The 22553-nt window shown below is 22.0% G+C and overlaps 2 protein-coding genes across 6 annotated transcripts in view; one reads left to right on the top strand and one right to left on the bottom strand.

The window, feature by feature from the left end:
- Window positions 1–7195, top strand: part of LOC122510230 (cytosolic carboxypeptidase 1-like) — a 66662-nt gene extending 59467 nt beyond the window's left edge. For all 5 annotated transcript variants that reach the window (XM_043624712.1, XM_043624713.1, XM_043624714.1 and 2 more), the window contains 4 exons: window positions 4548–4800; window positions 5073–5197; window positions 5423–5575; window positions 6764–7195. In XM_043624712.1, coding sequence (XP_043480647.1) covers window positions 4548–4800; window positions 5073–5197; window positions 5423–5575; window positions 6764–6860 — 628 coding nt within the window. In that variant the 3' untranslated portion in view covers window positions 6861–7195. The remainder of the gene's footprint in view (window positions 1–4547; window positions 4801–5072; window positions 5198–5422; window positions 5576–6763) is intronic.
- Window positions 7196–8624: 1429 nt separating this feature from the next.
- LOC122510431 (mitochondrial uncoupling protein 2-like) lies at window positions 8625–18848 on the bottom strand. Its single transcript, XM_043625071.1, has 6 exons — window positions 18691–18848; window positions 15024–15536; window positions 14037–14161; window positions 12966–13075; window positions 12387–12584; window positions 8625–9649 (listed from the first exon to the last, which is right to left on the bottom strand). Exons 2-6 carry the CDS (start codon window positions 15144–15146, stop codon window positions 9264–9266), a joined length of 942 nt encoding a protein of 313 aa, XP_043481006.1. The 5' UTR covers window positions 15147–15536; window positions 18691–18848; the 3' UTR covers window positions 8625–9263.
- Window positions 18849–22553: the final 3705 nt, after the last annotated feature.

A 22553-nucleotide genomic window follows, 5' to 3' on the forward strand; every position in this document is an offset into this window, starting at 1 on the left:
TTATTTTAATAAAAAAATACAAAATAAATAAAGAAATTAATAATTAAAAAATAGCGTTTAGTTCCTCTAAAATCCGCGGATATGAGACAAGTAGCGCCAAAAATTGGACCCATTTTTTGGCGCCACTTGTTTCATATTAGCGGATTTTTTGTGAACTAACTAATAATTAAATAAAGCAATAAATAAATTAAATACTATGTTTTTAACTATTTTTTTGTTGCAGAATGTATTTTAACAACTAATATAAATAAATAATCAATTATTTTAATAAAGAAATACAAAATAAATAAAGAAATTAATAATTAAAAAATAGCGTTTAGTTCCTCAAGAATCCGCTAATATGAGACAAGTGGCGCCAAAAATTGGACCCATTTTTTGGCGCCACTTGTCTCATATTAACGGATTTTTTGGGAACTAACTAATAATTAAGTAAAGCAATAAATTAATTAAATACTCTGTTTTTAACTACTTTTATTGTTGCAAATTATGGTTTAACAAATAATATAAATAAATAAACAATTATTTTAATAAAAAAATAAAAAATAAATAAAGAAATTAATAATTAAAAAATAGCGTTTAGTTCCTCTAAAATCCGCTGATATGAGACAAGTAGCGCCAAAAATTGGACCGATTTTTTGGTGCCACTTGTCTCATATTAGCGGATTTTTTGGGAACTAACTAATAATTAAGTAAAGCAATAAATAAATTAAATACTATGTTTTTAACTATTTTTATTGTTGCAGAATGTATTTTAACAACTAATATAAATAATTAAACAATTATTTTAATAAAAAAATAAAAAATAAATAAAGAAATTAATAATTAAAAAATAGCGTTTAGTTCCTCTAAAATCCGCTGATATGAGACAAGTAGCGCCAAAAATTGGACCCATATTTTGGCGCCACTTGTCTCATATTAGCGGATTTTTTGTGAACTAACTAATAATTAAATAAAGCAATAAATAAATTAAATACTATTTTTTTTGTTGCAGAATGTATTTTAACAACTAATATAAATAAATAATCAATTATTTTAATAAAGAAATACAAAATAAATAAAGAAATTAATAATTAAAAAATAGCGTTTAGTTCCTCAAGAATCCGCTAATATGAGACAAGTGGCGCCAAAAATTGGACCCATTTTTTGGCGCCACTTGTCTCATATTAGCGAATTTTTTTGGAACTAACTAATAATTAAATAAAGCAATAAATAAATTAAATACTATGTTTTTAACTATTTTTATTGTTGCAGAATGTATTTTAACAACTAATATAAATAAATAAACAATTATTTTAATAAAAAAATCCAAAATAAATAAAAAAATTAATAATTAAAAAATAGCGTTTAGTTCCTCTAAAATCCGCTGATATGAGACAAGTAGCGCCAAAAATTTAACCCATTTTTTGGCGCCACTTGTCTCATATTAGCGGATTTTTTGGGAACTAACTAATAATTAAAAAAAGGAATAAATTAATTAAATATTCTGTTTTTAACTATTTTTATTGTTGCAGATTGTATTTTAACAACTAATATAATTAAATAAACAATTATTTTAATAAAAAAATACAAAATAAATAAAGAAATTAATAATTAAAAAATAGCGTTTAGTTCCTCAAGAATCCGCTGATATGAGACAAGTGGCGCCAAAAATTGGACCCATTTTTTGGCGCCACTTGTCTCATATTAACGGATTTTTTGGGAACTAACTAATAATTAAATAAAGCAGTAAATTAATTAAATACTATGTTTTTAACTACTTTTATTGTTGCAAATTATGGTTTAACAAATAATATAAATAAATAAACAATTATTTTAATAAAAAAATACAAAATAAATAAAGAAATTAATAAATAAAAAATAGCGTTTAGTTCCTCAAGAATCCGCTAATATGAGACAAGTGGCGCCAAAAATTGGACCGATTTTTTGGCGCCACTTGTCTCATATTAGCGGATTTTTTGGGAACTAACTAATAATTAAATAAAGCAATAAATTAATTAAATACTATGTTTTTAACTATTTTTATTGTTGCAGATTGTATTTTAACAACTAATATAATTAAATAAACAATTATTTTAATAAAAAAATCCAAAATAAATAAAGAAATTAATAATTAAAAAATAGCGTTTAGTTCCTCTAAAATCCGCTGATATGAGACAAGTAGCGCCAAAAATTGGACCCATTTTTTGGCGCCACTTGTTTCATATTAGCGGATTTTTTGTGAACTAACTAATAATTAAATAAAGCAATAAATAAATTAAATACTATGTTTTTAACTATTTTTTTTGTTGCAGAATGTATTTTAACAACTAATATAAATAAATAATCAATTATTTTAATAAAGAAATACAAAATAAATAAAGAAATTAATAATTAAAAAATAGCGTTTAGTTCCTCAAGAATCCGCTAATATGAGACAAGTGGCGCCAAAAATTGGACCCATTTTTTGGCGCCACTTGTCTCATATTAACGGATTTTTTGGGAACTAACTAATAATTAAATAAAGCAATAAATTAATTATATACTCTGTTTTTAACTACTTTTATTGTTGCAAATTATGGTTTAACAAATAATATAAATAAATAAACAATTATTTTAATAAAAAAATAAAAAATAAATAAAGAAATTAATAATTAAAAAATAGCGTTTAGTTCCTCTAAAATCCGCTGATATGAGACAAGTGGCGCCAAAAATTGGACCCATTTTTTGGCGCCACTTGTCTCATATTAGCGGATTTTTTGGGAACTAACTAATAATTAAGTAAAGCAATAAATAAATTAAATACTATGTTTTTAACTATTTTTATTGTTGCAGAATGTATTTTAACAACTAATATAAATAAATAAACTATTATTTTAATAAAAAAATAAAAAATAAATAAAGAAATTAATAATTAAAAAATAGCGTTTAGTTCCTCTAAAATCCGCTGATATGAGACAAGTAGCGCCAAAAATTGGACCCATTTTTTGGCGCCACTTGTCTCATATTAGCGGATTTTTTGTGAACTAACTAATAATTAAGTAAAGCAATAAATTAATTATATACTCTGTTTTTAACTACTTTTATTGTTGCAAATTATGGTTTAACAAATAATATAAATAAATAAACAATTATTTTAATAAAAAAATAAAAAATAAATAAAGAAATTAATAATTAAAAAATAGCGTTTAGTTCCTCTAAAATCCGCTGATATGAGACAAGTGGCGCCAAAAATTGGACCCATTTTTTGGCGCCACTTGTCTCATATTAGCGGATTTTTTGGGAACTAACTAATAATTAAGTAAAGCAATAAATAAATTAAATACTATGTTTTTAACTATTTTTATTGTTGCAGAATGTATTTTAACAACTAATATAAATAAATAAACTATTATTTTAATAAAAAAATAAAAAATAAATAAAGAAATTAATAATTAAAAAATAGCGTTTAGTTCCTCTAAAATCCGCTGATATGAGACAAGTAGCGCCAAAAATTGGACCCATTTTTTGGCGCCACTTGTCTCATATTAGCGGATTTTTTGTGAACTAACTAATAATTAAGTAAAGCAATAAATTAATTAAATACTATGTTTTTAACTATTTTTATTGTTGCAGATTGTATTTTAACAACTAATATAATTAAATAAACAATTATTTTAATAAAAAAATAAAAAATAAATAAAGAAATTAATAATTAAAAAATAGCGTTTAGTTCCTCTAAAATCCGCTGATATGAGACAAGTGGCGCCAAAAATTGGACCCATTTTTTGGCGCCACTTGTCTCATATTAACGGATTTTTTGGGAACTAACTAATAATTAAATAAAGCAATAAATTAATTAAATACTATGTTTTTTAACTATTTTTATTGTTGCTGATTGTATTTTAACAAACAATATAAATAAATAAACAATTATTTTAACAAAAAAATTTGTAAAAATATAAATATATAGTCTTTCTAGTTTTATATTTTTAAAATGCGCAAATATTATTTATTCTTAAAAATAAAGATATTGTTTTACAATAAAATTTTATTGTTTATTGAAATCATAGTTTTAGTTTTTTTACCATCTAGAATTTGTTTTAATTTTAAATAACACTTAAATATCGCGCCAGTTTCTACAGTTACTCCTACATCCTTATGTTATCCTGATACTTACTTTTCAGAAAGGGTATTCCCATCTTCTTCTACTGGTCATATTTTTAACTTTTAGTAATAATTTAAAGAAATAATCGTAATTAAATTAATAGATACGTATATAAATTTTATAAGTTAATTATTTTTATTTTTTTACAAGTCCATTTTTATTAATTTTTATATCGTTAAATGCCGAATTTTTTATTTGATCCCGCATGCGCAATTTTACACTTTTGGCGCTTGGCGGGTTTTTTAATTTGAAAATTGACATGTTAAAAATAGTAACTTGTAGGAAGGGTAAAATAAGTGTAAGACATTTTTGTTTTTTCATTTTTTTTAAAGTTTATTAATAAACAAGCCTTTTTTGTATTACAAAAATAAATATAAATTTAATATAGTTTTGACACTCATACAATTTTTTTTTTATTCCACAGTAATCGATATGGTTTGACAAACGAAGATCTCAATAGACGTTGGAGTAATCCTGATCCAATTTTGCATCCAACGATTTATCATACAAAAGGATTGATGGAATATTGTACGAGGGTATTGTTTCGGCCACCACACGTATTTGTCGACTATCATGGACATTCACGTAGGAAAAACATATTTCTTTTCGGTTGCTCAAGGTCTTTATCATGGAGTGCCATCGACAGAGCAAAACCGGATCAACCGGTACAGTATTTGGTGAGTTACAATTTAAAAATGATCAATTAAATTCTATTATTTCTTTACAAAAAAAAAAAAAAAATTATATTTACAACAAAATTTTATTTCTACTTTATACATTTCCATATTTTTTTTCCCTCTTATGTTTATAGTGAAACATCGTATATTATGTAAAAAATTGTATACGATTTAAAAATTATTTAATATTACTTTTTTTTTGTTTTATAAAAATCTTTTTCTAATTAAAAACAAAAGGATAAAAATTTTTTTTATTATTTTATTTTTTATAGATGCTGCCTTACTTGATGCAAAAAATTTCTCCAGCTTTTGCATTATCTTTGTGTTCGTTTAAAGTTGAGAGACATAAAGAGTCAACTGCGAGGGTGGCAATTTGGCGACAATTAGGAGTTACTAGGCAAGTTAATTACTGAGGATATAGAAAAAATGAAAATAGAAAAAAAAATTACAATTAAATTCAGTAAAAGATTTTTTAAAATAAAATTTCTATAATGAAATTAAATTAATTTTGCGAAACAAAGATTTTACTGAATTTTGAAATCCTATTTTTTTCGAGAGAACAAAATCCTTTTAGTAGATTCGAAAAATTTTCAAATTATTGATAAAATGATTTTTTCTTCAGAAGCTACACGATGGAGAGTAGCTTTTGCGGCTGTGATCAAGGACCATTGTCTGGTTTTCACTTGGATACGAAAAATTTGAAAGATATTGGTAGAGAATTTTGCCAAGCACTCTTCTTGATGAAGGACGACAATGAAGATTGGTCCTTCGAAAAGTAGGCACTATTAAATTTTTTTCGTTAACATTAAAATATCTCGAGTATCTCTAATTAAAGACTTCATTTCAAAATTGACAAATTTTATTTTCAATAAATAATTTTATAAAAATAATTTATTAAATTAAATGCATTCAATAATTTGAATTAAATAACTGAATATTTATTCAGTTATAAAAATAAATAAAAGACTATTTATTCAGTTATTTAATTCAAATTAATTTATTTGTCTAATTTAGTATCTAATTTATTAGATTTTATTATCTAATTGATCAAATTGTTATCAAATCTATTTAGTTTCTTTATTTATTTATAAAATTTATTATCGAATTAAATAAATTTAATGAATCACAATTCAATAATCAATTTTCAACAAATATTGAAAAAGTTTTTTCTAAAAATAGAAATATGATCACAGATACAAAAACACAGACACTTGTTTACAATTAACTAATTAATTATTGATTAATAATTAATGATAATTAAAGAAATATTTTAATTACTTGTTTTATGAAGAAACATTGCACGAATGTCCGAGGATCGACACTGTTGCCCGTTAAAATGTATTTTGAAAAAATCAAAGCAGTTCCACAAATGTATCCAGGATAAACATGCAAAACAACACATTTTAGGAATCCCTTAACGTTTAAATATCAAGCAAAAAAAAAAATAGCCCGATTAATTAGGTATTGGAAAATAAAGAGCATTTCTTAGTTTAACATATCAGAAAAACTAAAAACTGCTTCTAATAATTTTCAACTAACATAATCTCCCAAAATCTTTTTTTGCCACTATTTTGATATTATTTTTTTCAGATTTTTATTTACATATATTTACTGCAATTATGCTCTGCTTTTTTATGCAGCTTTTTTTCACTACTTTAGACGGAAAATTAAAAAAAAAGTATATTTAAGAAAAGAAGTATATTAATTCAAAAAAATTTTATTTCAAGTTTATAAATTAAAAGAAAACTAAAAAGAAATTCAATCTAATCTAATATTATAACCGTATTAATAAATTTTCAAAAATATACAAATTTGGATGAAAATTGAAGAAAAATTTGCTTATTGTTTTTTAATAACATTTTTATAATAAACTATTTTTAAGTTTAAAAAATTTCAAATTTTTCAAATTTTGCAAAAATATTTTCTATTTTTACTGAATATGTTTTTTTAAATGTTTTTTTAGGATTCCGATGGGAGAAGCTGTAATTGAAGAAAAAGGCTGCATTGAAGATGACGAATCTTCAACATTAGAATCAGAAGAATCAGAATTCGATGATTAAATTTTCGAATAAAATTTCTAATTTGAAAATTATCAAGAATTTAGAAAGAAATTTATAAATATATATCTATATTAGGAAAGAAATTTTTTTATTACACTATATATCTGAGAGCAGACGAATATGTAAGTTTTACAATTTTAAATGAATTCCATTACGATATAGAGTAGATTGAATTTATAGTGTTAAATTTTGGATATTGAATTTATGATGATAAATAATTATCTACATTATTCTGTGATTTAATAATTCTAACTAACAATTTCGGATTTTATTATAGAGAATGAGAATGAAAATGAAAATCAGTTGAAAAAGATAATAAAAAAATAATGAAACTATGCTGTAGTAATTAAATTATTTATTTAATTACATTTGTTTTATCAGAGTTGCCACAAATATTTAATTTTGTTTTTCCCTGACTTTTCCCTGATTTCAAAAATTTTTTGTTGACTGATTTTTACTTTTTCCCTGACCCTAAAGAATATTCTGATTCACTCTAAAAATTATTAGATACTCAAAATTCGATTACATTTATTTACAAATTTCGTTAATTGTAAATAGAAATAGAAAAAATTGAAGGTTTTGTATTAGAATTCGTAGTAATTTCATAGTTTATACAAAAAACATCAAAATTCAGAGTTTTCTTATGAATTTAAAAAATTACATTTTTTACAGTATTTTTAATAAAAATCCCCGACTTTTCCCTGATTTTCCTAAACTGTGGCAACCCTCGTTTATAAGCAATGAAACTGAAAAAAAAATAAAAGTTTTCTTAGTTTTATTCTTTATAAAGCTTTTAAATTTTTTCCAAAGTAAAAAAATGTTCCTAAAGTTTTGTACCTTCAAATGAACGAAAATTTTCTATTTAAATACTTTGAAAAATTATTATACTAAAAACAATATAAATTAAATATTTATGGAATAACAATTTATTTTCAAAATGTTTGGAAAATATTTGAATAGAAAATAAATTCATTTTTTGAATAAAGAAAATAATTTCTATAATAAAACATAAATCAACAGAAGTATGAAAAATTTTTTCCTTCATTTAAACATTCGAAACTTTAGGAACTTAAAATTAATTTTCTCCACCTGTTTATAGATTAGTGAGATCACTGAAAGAAAACGAAAAATTATTTAAAAAATCACTAGGTTGTAATATGACGAATGCGGATTTTAAACAATTATTGGCATTTATTTAATAACTTTTGTAAAAATACTATTTTAAACTCTTATCCAAATAATTTACAAAGTCAAATAAATTATCATTATACATTATTTAAATACAAACATATAAAATATTTTTTCAAATTCCCATAAAATACTTTCCTTCTTGATAATTTCAATATTTTTCATTATAATTCATTCTATTATTGTTATTTCTCTCCTGAAGTAATACAAACGTATAAAAATTTAGTCTGAAATTATTGTCAGAAAGACTTTCGTAAATTTTTCCAACGTTATTCTATTTTTTAACTTTTTACTTTAATTTCTCATCTAAAGAAATATTGTATGTTGGTACTTTAATAATGAAAATATAAAAAAAAATTTGTCATGAAATTAAATTGTACCTAATCAATTAAAAATTACTGACCGCCAGCGATCTAACGAAAAAAAAACTTGATCACAAATTGTAAGATTATTTTTATCAAATGCGTTGCCAGAACTACGACGTGTATTATATTTAAACTTCTTTTCTAAAAACTGCTTTTCTTTCATTTGATCTTCATTTAGCAGAACAAATTATGTTTTTCATTTACTTTTTTAAATTACTTTTTCAAATACTTTCTTAAAATTACGAACATTTTACAGTTAATTAGATTTATTATTGTAATTTACATCTAATAGGTAAGAAAAGAAGTGCGATAAATTACACTAAATTTATCATTTTCACGTTATTTTGATAATAATCTTAAGGGAAAAATATAGCAGTACAAAAGTACCTTGTTTGATAAACTAATTACTAAAAACATTAATCAGTTTCTAAAAAAAAAATAAACTAGAAGAATTCTCTATCCTGCGAATCTAGTGTGCTTCGAAAATATTGTTTTGCTGCATTGTTTTGCGCTCAACCTTAGAAAAAACTATCACTAAATAAACTAAATAATATCATAATAAAGAACAGAATAATTATTCGATTCAAGTATTTTTATCAATTAATTTTAAAAAAAGATGTCAATTAATTTTTAAAAAAAAAGTCGAAAAGAATATTTATTTTTATTCAAAATAGGCTGATATTTAAAAAATGTTTAACTATCAAAAAATTAAAATCTGGTTAACTTTTAAAATTTTTGTTTTAAAATATAATTACGAATTTTTGTACGAATTTGTTAAAATGAATAGAACTTGAAAGAAACAAAGAAGAGAATTTGTCTTTTCTTTTTGAACTTAGAAATAGTTTTTTTTTTAATAAGGTTGCTGCAATTTTTTGGCTTGGATCTTAATTTGCTCGTAAGTCACCCAAAGAACGATGTTCCATGAAACGAAACGCGCGAAACTTGGCAAGAAACCTTTGTAAAATGCTTGTGGACCCTCATTGATAAGCATACGACTCGCGGCGTCCAGTGCACTTTTATATTCACCAGGTGCACTATTCATGTATCGAGTTTTAACAACGTCTACTGGACTCGCTGCAATTGTGGTACATAGGCCAGCAGCTGTCGCTGCAGCAAGATGACAAGGAATACCGTCTCGCATTAGTCCATTATTTAAAATCAAGTCCTTTATCACGTCGTAGCAAACAATTTCGGCGACATTTACTATTACATTTCTCGAGACGTTGGGTGCCGTTCCTGTTTCGAAAAATATTCCATTTTATCATCATTGTTTTCCAGTCATTCACTCATTCATTCATTATAATTTCTATCAATTTCGAATTTCTTTTCTTTTTTTTAAAGTTTTTTTCTTTTTAAAATTTTAATTCCAGGGATCACAATTATTTTTTTTTTTTGCTCTTATCTTATACCTCTTGCTCTTTTTTCTTTTTTTTTTATCCTTTCAAACTTACAGGCCTTGGATAGACTTCAACGCGTAAAAAATTACTTTAGTTGATTAAAGATTAAAATTAAATTCTAAAAATTAAATTATTTAAATTAATTAATTTAAATGAATAAATAAATAAAAAAAGTCGAAAATGTCGTTTATTTTATTCAGTGTTGTGACAAAAAATTCATTTCTTATTTCTCTGATCTTTCCCGTTTTTTAAATTCTATTATTTGAAAATTTTTACTTTTTGATTTAAAAATATTTAAAATTTTAAATCCTTGTTATTTTATTTTTTTAATTCAAATTTTTTAAATTCAAATTTCAAAGTTTCTAAGAAATCTAATTATTTCTCTAAAATAACAACTATAATCCTTCCAAACTTTAATTATTTTCTATAATTTTTAGCTAAACTTCCTCCCTAAATCAATTATTATTATTTTTAATAATTTTGAGAATTTTCTTCGAGAGTTTCAATTATTTAATAAAAAAAAGAAAGTTCACTTAAAATTCGTCTAAAGTTCAATTTTTTCAATTTTAATTATGAATTCGAAAATCTTTTAATTAAAATTATTTGATTAATAAGCTTTCGAATAATCGAAATTCAAATTCAAGTAATTTCAAAAAATAAAAAAAAAAATTTTCGAAACCTAAGTTCTTTAGAATTTTTAAATTAAATTTAGAATTTAAATTCTGCCAATATTCAATTATTTTTTTACAATTTTTAACTGAATTTCTTCTCTAAATAAATTATTTTTAATAATTTTTCAAATGTTCTTCGAAATTTCATTAATTCAATTATTAAAACTAATTCAATTATTTAAATACCTTTATATTTAAATAATTGAATTCTCGATTATTATAATAATAATTATTATTATTATAATTGTAACAGTTGTTTATCATGTTTTTCTTTCATAAAAAATAACTCCAAAAACGTAGATTTTTTAAAAAATTTTAATTTACTTTTCTTGAAGATAATCGAAGTTAAAAAAATTATTACGGAGAATCATTGAATAAATGTAACAGAAAATAATGAAATATTTGATTTTAAAAGAATTGAAATATAATAATTTCGAACATTAGTTTTTTAAAGATATTTCAAACTAGGTTTTGAAAGACTTTTTTTTCCTTTTCAATTTTTTATAATTGAAAAATTTCCAAATAATTGAAATTTAGTAAAATTTTGGAAAATAATTGAATTTTTATAAAGAACTTTGGTAAAATATTAAAAAACTATCAAGATTTTGACGAATTTTATGTAATTACAAATTTAAAACATAAATGATTTCTTCAAAATGTTAATTATAAGATTAAAAAAACTGAATTTTCTAAAATTTTAATTAACTTTTTTTCAAGATAATTAAATTTTAGAAAATTATGATAAAAAAATTCCAAGAATTAATTTTTTAAAAATATTTTAATGTAATTTTTCTAAAATAATTAAAGTTCTAAAAAAATTGTTGGATATTTTACAAAACTAATTAATTTTTGGAGTAGGATTTTAGTTAAAATATTTTGAAAATGGATTAATTTCTCAAAAATTTTGATAATAATTCTAAAACATAAAAACTTTAAGAAAATTGTAATCTTTGGAAATATTTTTTCTAGATTTTCAAATTTTTCGAAATATGTAATTGTAAATATTGGAAATAATTGAATTATAAAAAATTACAACGACAAAATTCTAAGAATTATTTTTTTAAAAAATATTTTAATATAATTTTTTGAAACAAATTTTAATTAATTTTCATTTTCAAAATTTTTATAAATGATTCATTTTTATTACTTCATTTGAAAATTATTTATTTTCAATACTTTATTTCATTTTTGATTTCATTCTTACGAATTCAATTATTTTTAAAATTTGCAATTTAAATTCTTCAAAATTTGAAGTTTAAAAATTTTAATGAAGTACCTACTTTTACAAAATTAATTTTTGTAACAGAATTTTCTAAATTTTCTTCGAACGTTGCTCAATTTGTTATTAAAAATTATTATTAATTTTCAGGGTAAATTTTATTCTGAAAATAATAATTTTTAATAGTAAGTTTTACAAATTTTTACTTAAATTTGCTTTGAATTTAGTAAAATCATGAAATTTTCAAACAAAACCATCGAAAATTTTGATTCAGATTTGAGGAAAATTGCAGACTACAGAGAAAGATAAAATACATAAATTGATAAATTTAATAAAAAAAATTAATAAAATACCAATTAATAACGGAAAAAATTAAACAAAAAAAATCTGATTTAAAGAAATTGCAATGAAGAGAAAAATCCCCTTTTTCCTTTGTTATTTTTTCCTTTTTTACCTAATATTACTGTGATCCCTGTAATTGAAAAAAAATTATACCAGCGGATAAAAATAAGTCACGTACCGCTCTTTCTTTAATTCTTCGGAATTAACAAATAAATCCAATTGTTTAAAATCCAATCTTTTGCAATTTTGCTTCTCCGTTAAATTTTCTATTTTCAATTTTCTTTTTCACTAAATTGATTTTTAAAATAAATTCTTTACCCCTTTAAAGAAAAATAAATTTTTACCTTTCCATAGTCCTCGGACACCTTCTTTAACAGCAATATTCTTGTAAGCTGCAAGAGTTGATTTATATCGAACAGTAGACTTTCCATTATTTCCCGCTTGTAATCGAATTTTCACCACATCAGTCGGTTGTGCAAGCAACACTGCCATAGCTCCAGTTGTTATTCCAGACGCTATTCTTGTCAAAATATTCACATTACCTGTCAAAAAAAATAAATACCAATCAAAATGACAATCACTTTAAATTTTAATTTACTGATTCGAAAAAAATGCAACACAAGCCTGAAATTTTTTCTCATTTTCTTTTTTAACAGAATCAGTAAAATTTAAATATTGAAAATTTCTTTTAAAAAATTATTTCTCATTTATTATTTTCTAAGTAAATATTCTAAATATTTTTCAATTATAAAAATTTGTAATCAAGCCTGTTTTTTTCCAATTCGTGTGAAGAAAGTTTAGAAATTCGAGTCTCATCTTGGATTATGGGAATATCGGAATAGTCCCAAAAAAAAAATTAAAGAAAAAAAAAGATGACCGCAGATTTATGGAAATTTGAGCATTTTTTGTTTGTTTGGTAGTACCGTCGGTTGTTCCAGCGTAGAATGTCTTGACATTGTCGTACAGGCCCAATCTCACACTTGCAAAACACATCTGTCTTTGGAGTCCCGCAGAAAGTCCTCCATACAAGCTCCTGAAGTTTCAAATATCCCCTCTCAACTTAAGAAAATGCCCTCGGGTACATTTTCTTTTGCTCTACTTTTTATTTTTCACCTCAACCCACTTCTTTTTATAATTATATCAATTTTTTGTTACTTTTTCCCACACTACATGCAATAAATAAATTTTTTTATATTTCAATCAAAGAAAAAATTGTTGTGACTTTTTTATTCTCTATTTCCCCTCCAAGATTCGAACATTCAAATGAACGAAATATTTTTGTACTCCAATATTTTTTGGAAATTGAAAAATTAATATTTTGAATTGAAATTGAAAATAATTGAAATTGAATGTTTAATAATAAAATTAAAATTTTATTATTAAATAATTATTTCTCTCTTTCTATTATTTCTTTTCATATTATATTTATATTATTTATTAATATTAATTTCTTTGTACTGAAATGAAGAATATTTTGATAGTAACATTTAGTTGAAAGTAAATATTTTGCAAAAGCAATATTTTGTAAAGGAATTGTAAATAAAATAATAAAAGAAATAATATGCAAAAATATTGTAGTTCATTTAATTAAATTTCATTGAAAATAAATATTTTGTAAAGGAATTGTAAATAAAATTCAAATTACATAAAAGAAGTAATATGCAAAAATATCGTCGTTCATTTAAAAGTTCGAAATTTCAGGGAAATTAATTCCTAATGAATTGAATATAAAAAAATTTATTTATTATGTACACGAAACGTAAATATAAAAGAAAAGAAAAAGAAAAATATAAAAATTTGTCAATAAATAGAATAGAAATAATTAGAATAGTTTGCAGTAGTTATCAAATTATAAAAAAAATTTACTTTTTGAAAAATAGAAGAACAAAAATGTTCGATGAATTAATTTCATGATAATAATTAAATTTCCTTTAGCAAAAATTTTACCCACCATTATATAGATTGAATAAAAATGCAAAATAATGAATTCTCACCTTACTCCCTCGAGTCTAACGATGTTTGCTAATGTTTGCAGTAAACCTGGTTGGGCAGTACGAATTGCCATCACTGAGCCTTCTGGGGATGCCATGAGCATTGCAGCTCGTCCTTCGCCAGCGATCTTAATTGTAATAAAAAAAAATAGTTATTTAAAAAATATTAAAAATTAGTAATTAATTCAAATTCAATTAATTGAAATTTTGTAAAATTACTGAAAATAATTGACATTTTTAAAAGAACTTTGGTGAAATATTAAAAAATTATCAAGTTTTCGAAGAACTATAATTACTAATTCACTAATTACTTGTGAAATACACAATTACTCAAAAATTTTATTTATAAGTCTAAAAAAGTAGATTTAAAAAAAATTCATTCGCCTTTTTAAAAATAACTGAATTTAAAAAAATTATGAAAAAAAATTCTGAGAATTAATTTTTTTAAACAATTTTGTAAAGCAATCTTTAAAAAATAATTCAATTTTTTAAAAGAATCGTTGGACAATTTAAAGAACTGATCAATTTTTCTATTTTTTTTTCTGGAGGATTATAATTAAAATATTTGAGAAATTACTAATTTTTCAAAAATTTTTAAATGTACATTTTAAACATTAGATGTTTTTAATGTTTTCAAAGGACATCAGAAAGGAAAATTTTTTTTATCAATTCTAGAAATTTAATACTTTTTCCAGTACTTTAAATAAAATTTCTCGACTGTTTCCCAATTTCCCTGATTTCCTGTGATTTAACCTGTGGCAACCCTGCTTTTAGCTACAAAACACATCATTTCATTAAAAAGAAATTATTTCACCCACAAAATGATTTTTCTCAGGCAAAAAGAAAATATTATTTTCAATTCAAGAAAATTTCCCTCAAATCTTAGAATTTTGTTCTTTGTTCATAAATCCACATATATTCCCTCAAAATTCAAAGAATCTCTATTTACTCAATAATTGTACTTTTTGGATTTTGAAAAGAGGATATTACCTGCATACGGACTTTTGCAGTGTCCAATGGAAAGGTTACCAAATCAGCAATGCAAGCAGCAGTGCCTGCTGTTAATAGCTTAACAGCGAGGGGTGTATTGTCTGCCTTTACTTCCATCTTCATTTTTATGCCGGTAAGGTATTCTTCTCTTGGGGGTTTCTTTTTTTTCCTTTTGGGTCCGTAAATTTCAATTTAAAATCGATTTTTAATTTCTTCAGGAGAGATATTAAAGAGTGTATTTATAATTATCCTCTTCTGTAGAAGTGAATTTTTTTTCTCCTCCAAAAATTCACAAATAATTTATATATAGACAAGAATTTCAACAAAAAAAAATTTATACACTATTTACAAAGTCCCTTTGGATATAAGGACAAATTTTTCCAACTTCATAGAAACATGAAGTTATTAAAATTTATTTTCTCTGAAATGATCAGGGAAAACATAGAGCCCTCCTGCCCGCAGGCATTCGTCTTTATCTTTCTCTTGATGAATTTCCTTAATCATACTATTCTTCTGTAACAAACAAGCAAAATATTTGGTTATTTTATTTATTTCACAAAAGTGGAATTTCTATTTTATTTTACAAAAATGTAATTTCTATTTTTTTGTTTTGTTTTTTAATTCATTTGTGTTCGTCGGCTTCTTTGCCCTTTAATTTCTAAATAAAAACTATTTATTTATTTATTTATTTAACCAGAAAATAAACTTAAAATAAATAATAATAATAAATAATTTAATAAAAATAAAACCAAATCGTTCGACTCAAAAAATAAATATATTTCAATAGAAGAGTTATTTTGAGTTAAATATTTAGTTTTTGAGAAACAAACAAAAATTATTTCAATTGTCAGCTACTTTTGATTAAAAAATGATTTCGAATTGTTTCTTCAAAATAAAAATTTCGAAACTAAAAAAAGAATTCGGTTATTATGTCTACATTATGCAGATGTTCCGATAATACGAAAAAAATTTATTTATTTATTGGTATCGATATTTAACTATCCATTTGAAATATGTTATCTCCAGACGTCACGTGCTTTTTACGCTATAATCAACATTTTAAATTCACACTAATTTTTATAGAAGAAATCTTTTCCAATTTTTTTAGAACTTTATTTTAAATTTATAATAAAAAATACTCTTTTTAAATTTTAATTTTAAATAATTTCTTAAATTTTTATTTTTTTTCCTTTTAATTTTCAAAACAATATTAAAATATTAAATAGGAATTCAAAGAAAAAATTAGAAATTTCAAAAAAGAAGTTTTTTTGTTTAGACTTTTTTCTTTTAATTTTTTTTATTCTTTTTTTCTTTTCTTTGTTTGGACTTTATTCTTTTAATTGTTTTATACAAATAATTAATTTTTGATTCTAAATTTCTTTTTTGTTTAGAATTTTTTCTTTCATTTTCTTTTGCTGGGAATTTATTCTTTTAATTTTTATGTACAAATAATTAATTTTTAATTTCTTTTTTGTTCAGAATTTTTTTTTCATTTTATTTTATTTATCTATAGAATTGTTTCTTCTAATTTTCAATTTTTGTTTGTTTGAATTTGTCGTTTACGTATCTAAATTATGAATAACTGTCAACAGGAAATATTTTTATTTTCAAATTAAATTTTTCATTAAAAAAAAACACCTCTGCTGACAGATTAGGTTGTATATTAAATTAAAAAGGTGCTAAGACAAAGATGAAAATATTGCTTAGAGTGTAGTTTAAAATTAGCATCAAGTATATACGATTCAAGGTTGGATTTTTGCCAAAATGAATTTATATCTTTGTGAAGTCACAGTTTTCTAATGTTCCGAATCAGTTCAAGTTAAAAAGGTAGGTAATTTAGTTTTTTTTCTCAACTTTCCCTAATTTTTCTCTACAACAAACAATTGACATTTATTACAATAACATATCTCAAAAAAATTTTAATCACTTTCAATATTTTTTATAGACCAAAAATAAATTTTTCTCAAAGAAAAAAATTTTTTAACGTAAAGTAAAAAAATTTCATTTTTTTTTTTTGAAAAAATTCGAAATTGTTTTTTTTTAAATTTGTTTGTTAACACTTTTATTATTATTGGTTGCGAATATTGTAAACAAGGATAGAGTCACGAAATATCAAAATAGACTTGAGTTTTGATGAAACAGCAAAAATTTTGTTTGGGTACAAAGATCACTGTCAAAGTATAACAGATCTCACTCCAAAAGTATATAGTTGTGTTACATGAACAAAGTCCAAGCCAAGTCTTTGTGTGTACATAAATTTTTTCCTACAAGTCATTTTTCGCTTTTCCTCTTTTAAAAAGAAATCAATTTTCTTCTTACAAATGTAAAAATTTATTTAAACTTTTGCCGAAAGTGTATTTTTCCTTCTTTTGGTTTGGAAAAATTATTTTTACCTTATTGCTCGTCTATTACTCAAAATAAAATAATAACTAAATAAATAAATAGCTAAATAAATAAATAGCTAAATAAATAAAAAACTATCTAAATAACTAACTGAATAAATAACTGAATAAACAACTAACTAAATAAATAACTAAATAAATAAAATTATTAATTAAAAATTAAAAATAATAGTAAAATATATTTAAAAAATTAATAGTAAAATTTATTTATTAGTTTATACTATAAATAATACTAGAAAAGTAAAATAATAAATAAAATTTTCAGTTAAAGTTTCAAACTCGAGTCTATTTTCACTAAAATAATAATTTTATAATTTCATAATTTCTTTATCTTGTATTTTAATAATACAAAAGCAAAACAATTTCAGAACGCAATTCCAATAAAAAAGAAATTTGAAAAAAACTGATGTAATAGCACCATAATCAACAATCATCCGTCAAATTGAAATTTTCTAAATCAAATTATCCGAAAAGTAAATTTAAATTTTCAAAAATTAATTAATTATCCAAAAAAAAAAATCAAAAACAATTTTCACAAAAAATAATAACAAAGCAACAAATATTTCATGACAAAAAAAATAGACACACTTCTTTAAACAGTTTAAAATCAAAAACTATAAAAGAGAAATTATTTTTATAAATTAAAAATTGTCACAAAATTTACGAATCCTATCCACCAATAATAATAAAAATACAGCAATAAAATTTAAATTTAAGAAAGTAAAATAAAAACAAAGATTATTCTTTTGTTCACGCGCAGCTGTTCCTACCTCAAGTTTTGTAGAAGAAAATATTGATTAAAAATGTCCCCATATAAAATACATACACGAAATTTCTTAATATTTTTCACATCAAATTTAAAGAAGAAAAAAAAAAAGAAAAAATTCTTATTGTACAAAAGAAAACAGGAAATAGAAGTTTATAAATATTAAGATATTTCGGAGTCAATGTAATGCAGTGCACTTTTAATAATAAAACTGTTTACATTTCCCTACTAATTCAAATGAGGTCAAAGAAATTCACCGAAAACAAAAGTTTATTTACAAAAATGAAAATAAAATAAATTTATTTACAAAATAAAATAAATCTAACTTTCAAATAAGTTAATAATTTATTTTTCAACTACGGTAAATTTTTTCTAAAAAATTGAAATGTATTTTATTTTTTTTCTTTCACTTGAAAGAAGGAAAAAGAAAGAAGAAAAAAAAAGAATTTATTTACAAATATTGAAGAACTGGCGAAGAAAATAGGGAATAAGGACTTACCAAGTGTTCAGGAGGTGAGTAACAACACAACTGTAATCTCACTATTGCCTCTACCGGTCTCTCGTGTTAACGCACCCAGATAGAAATGGTCGAAGGTTGGTTCTGTTCAGCCAATGACGTTTTAGAACGTCACACTTTTAGGGTAATAATATAGGGAAAAGAAGCTTCATTTCTACCTATAATCGATCAGCACAATTATTTATTAGTAAAACTTGTAAATTTTATTTTTTTATTATAAAAAGAAATACAACGCAATAGCGTTGTATTTTTTAAAAAATTTTCCATTGTTGATACAAAATGAAAAATTAGAAAAAAAATTCCACTGACCAACCCTTATTATTATTGCCTCATGTACTGTTTATAAACTTGCTATAACTTTCATTAAAACCAATCTGATAATAGCAAACAGTATAGAGTTACGCAAGAAGAAGGTTTTGAATTTTTAATAAATTTTTTCATGACGAATGAAATGAAGCTATTTTTAATAGTTAACAGTTTATTAATATGATGAAGTGTAGGTACAATTCTTTTATTTTTTTAATAATTTTTTTTCTCTTCAGTTTATTATAAAAACCCGGAAATATTATATAAATTACAATAATAGATAATATATTTTATTTGTACAATTGGAATTATAAATAAATATTATTTATTTAAATATACAGACATTTCCATTTCAAATCAAGTTGATTAATACCTGGTTTTTTTTATTGTAATCAATTAATTTAATTAATTCATTTGTCAATTTCTTCATTTCAGTGAAAATTGAACTGAAATTTATTGAATTTTTGTCGGAAAAAAATTAATTGTTATAATGTTTTTATTGAATTTAAATTAAATTAAGTTAAATTTTGCTACTGCATAAAAAAAATAATAGATATGAATAAAATACATAAATCAATTATTTTTATAAAAGTAAAGAAAAGTTAAAAATTTTAATTATCTATTATTTATATTTATGATTTTATTTATTTTTACATTGTTTTACTAGAAATAGAAACTAATTTTTATGATCCTAATGTTTTACATATTTAAATGAACGAAGTACTTTTTTTTTTCTTCAAATTAAATTTGTATTGCAAAAATTTCGCGTTACCAAGTCACTATCAAAAAAATTCTTCTAGAATTCAATTATATTTTAAAATAATTTTTGAAAGATAATAGTTTTTCAATTTTTAAAAATTTCCAACAAATTAAAATTTGGTAAAATCTTTTGAAAATAATTGAATTTTTAAAAAATATAAATAAAAATGATTAAATTTTTGAAGAATTTTAATTATAAACAAGACCATCATTTCTACAATAAATTAAATTAAATTAAATTAAATTAAAAGTAAATTTTCATCAATTTTTATTTACATTGTTCAAAGATAATTGAATCATAAAAAATTATTATAAAACAATTCTAATAATTAGTTTTTAAAAATATTTTAATGTAATTTTTACAAACTAATTGAATTTCTCAAAAGAACTTTTGTCTACAATTTAAAAAAACTAATTAATTTTTTGATGAATTTTAATTAAAAATTTTGTCCATGATTATTTTCTCCAAAAGGTTCAAAATAATTCTAAAAAATTTTTAAGTTATTATGTTTTGTATTTATTTTTGAATTTTTTAAAATATGTAATTGAAAATATTAAAAATAATTGAATTTTAAAAAATTAGAAACTAATTTTTATTAATTTTCATTTTTAAATTTACCTAAAGATTTTTTATTCTTTAAAATTGATTTTCAAAAATTGCAACAAAATACTTTAAATAAATTAATTATTGTCAAATAAATTTTTTATTTATTTACTTATTTTACAAATTTTACAAAATTCCAACTTGAAAAATTTAATTATGTTAGAAAATGATTCAAAAACAATTTTTGAAAGATTTGTTTATAGTTATTTCTCTCATTATAAAAACTAAAATAAGTTGCTCTTTTTTTTTTTACTAAAAATTGAGTTATTTTTGTTGCAATGTTTGGAAAAAAGTCGAAAAAGTCGCAATTTTTTAAAATAAAGTAGAAAAAAGTCTCAATTTTCTTCATTTCCCTGACAAAAAATTTTTTTTCCTGACATTTCCTTGACTTTACTGACAAAAATTTTGTTTCCCTGATTATGAAATTATTAACTTTTTCTTTATTTTTTAAAATTTATTTATGTTTCGAATGTTTAATAGAACGAAATACATTTTTTTTCAGATTTTAATTGCAATAATTTTTTTAGAAAAAAGAATTATAATTTTTACGTTACTACAGAAAAAAATTACAAAGTCTCTAAATGTAAAATATAAAATTTTATATTATATTTTTAAAATTGTTATTCTATCCGGAAAAAAAGAAAATTTGTTTCGAAAATTCAACGCATTTCAGTTCAATTTTTCGTTACTGTTATTTAATTAGAAAAAATTTGATTAAAAATCAGTAAATTTCTCAATTATTACCGAATTATTAAATTTTAATAAAAGTTTAAAATAAAAAAAAATAATAATTCAATAAAAATTTATTTTGAAAATAACTAAAGACAGAGAAGAAATATTTAAAATTTTATCGAAAGGAATCACTTTACGAATTCGCTATAATTTCCATGCAATTGAACTGGATTTATTATAAACTTTAGAATATTCAATAAAAACGTTCTTTACAACCAAAAAACGAATGATATTGATATTGAAAGTATGAGTGAATGGTATTAAAAAAAATTTGTTTTTTTAACTTAACATGTTACGCATAAATGACCTTCGCTCTTTTATTAATTAGATCTTTCTTTGTATATATAAAAGACGTCGACCTTCAATCTTTGCGTCTCTCATTGAAATGGTGTCTGCATTATATTTTGTTTGACAATTGTTTCAATCATAATCCGAACCAAGTAGACTTTGCACAATGCACTTAATCAATTTAGAATCGTATATTATTAATAACTGATATTAAAAAAAAGTCTATAGGATTAAACCTGTGATCGACTTTTTCCACTGTATTTCGTTTTCTGATTAATTGATCAAATTAGTCCTTTTTACATGAATATTCAATCCAATAAATATATTTTTCTTTCAAGAAGTTTAAATTTATTCTACAATTATTTAAAAATATAATTTTTAATTACTTTAAATTTGAAAATAAATTTTTCTTTTATATTTTAATGTTTCTGTTTTTATTATATAAAATAATAAAAACATTTATATAATAATTATTTATTATATAAATAATAAAAATTTTTTTATTATATTTTTCTTATAAAAAAGAAACAAATTCAAGTTTATTTCCACTCACTTTTTTCATTATTAATACAAAAATTGATTCGATATTAATTTGCTGATAATAATCAATAGTTTTACAATAGTTTGTAAAAAAATTATAAAATACTTTTGTAGAAAGTAACAAATAAAAAGAGAAATAAAAGACAAATAAATAAAAAAAAAGAATTAAATATTCTCAAATATCAACCGATTTAAAATATAGACATGAATTTACAAAAAGAAAATTACTTCTTTCGAAGAAATGAGTTAAAAACATTCAAGTAAGGTTAAATGAAGTCATATTCTTGCGTTAAGTAAAATAATTGAGGTCTGTTTACAAGCGATACTTTATATTATTTACCAATATGGAATGTTCTTTATGCTGCAATATCCAAAGTACATCTACGATTCAATTAATTTCTTCAAGTATATAAATCGAAAAAAAAAATGAGTGGAATGTACGATAAAAAAATATAAATTCAATACTCAAAGGGTTGAATATTCATTTTCTGTTTAAAAGAAAGAAAAGAAAATTCTTTTCAAAGAATTAATTTTTTTTCAAAAAAATACCGAGAACTATTATTTTTTGTCAAAAATTAGAAAATATAAAATTTAATATGAAAAGAAAAATTTTATA

This window comes from Leptopilina heterotoma, unplaced genomic scaffold (genome assembly GCF_015476425.1).
Source record: "Leptopilina heterotoma isolate Lh14 unplaced genomic scaffold, ASM1547642v1 Lhet_68, whole genome shotgun sequence".
NCBI classification, from domain to species: Eukaryota; Metazoa; Arthropoda; class Insecta; order Hymenoptera; family Figitidae; genus Leptopilina; species Leptopilina heterotoma.

Bases quoted from the DNA above. Each gene is read 5' to 3' on its own strand.
- LOC122510431 (XM_043625071.1), bottom strand. From the start codon at position 15,146: ATGAAGATGGAAGTAAAGGCAGACAATACACCCCTCGCTGTTAAGCTA. The intron at 13,076-14,036 runs GTGAGAATTCAT...TTGAAACTTCAG, and splicing joins GTTAGACTCGAGGGAGTAAG to GAGCTTGTATGGAGGACTTT. The intron at 12,585-12,965 runs GTACTACCAAAC...TTTTTTTGACAG, and splicing joins CTACGCTGGAACAACCGACG to GTAATGTGAATATTTTGACA.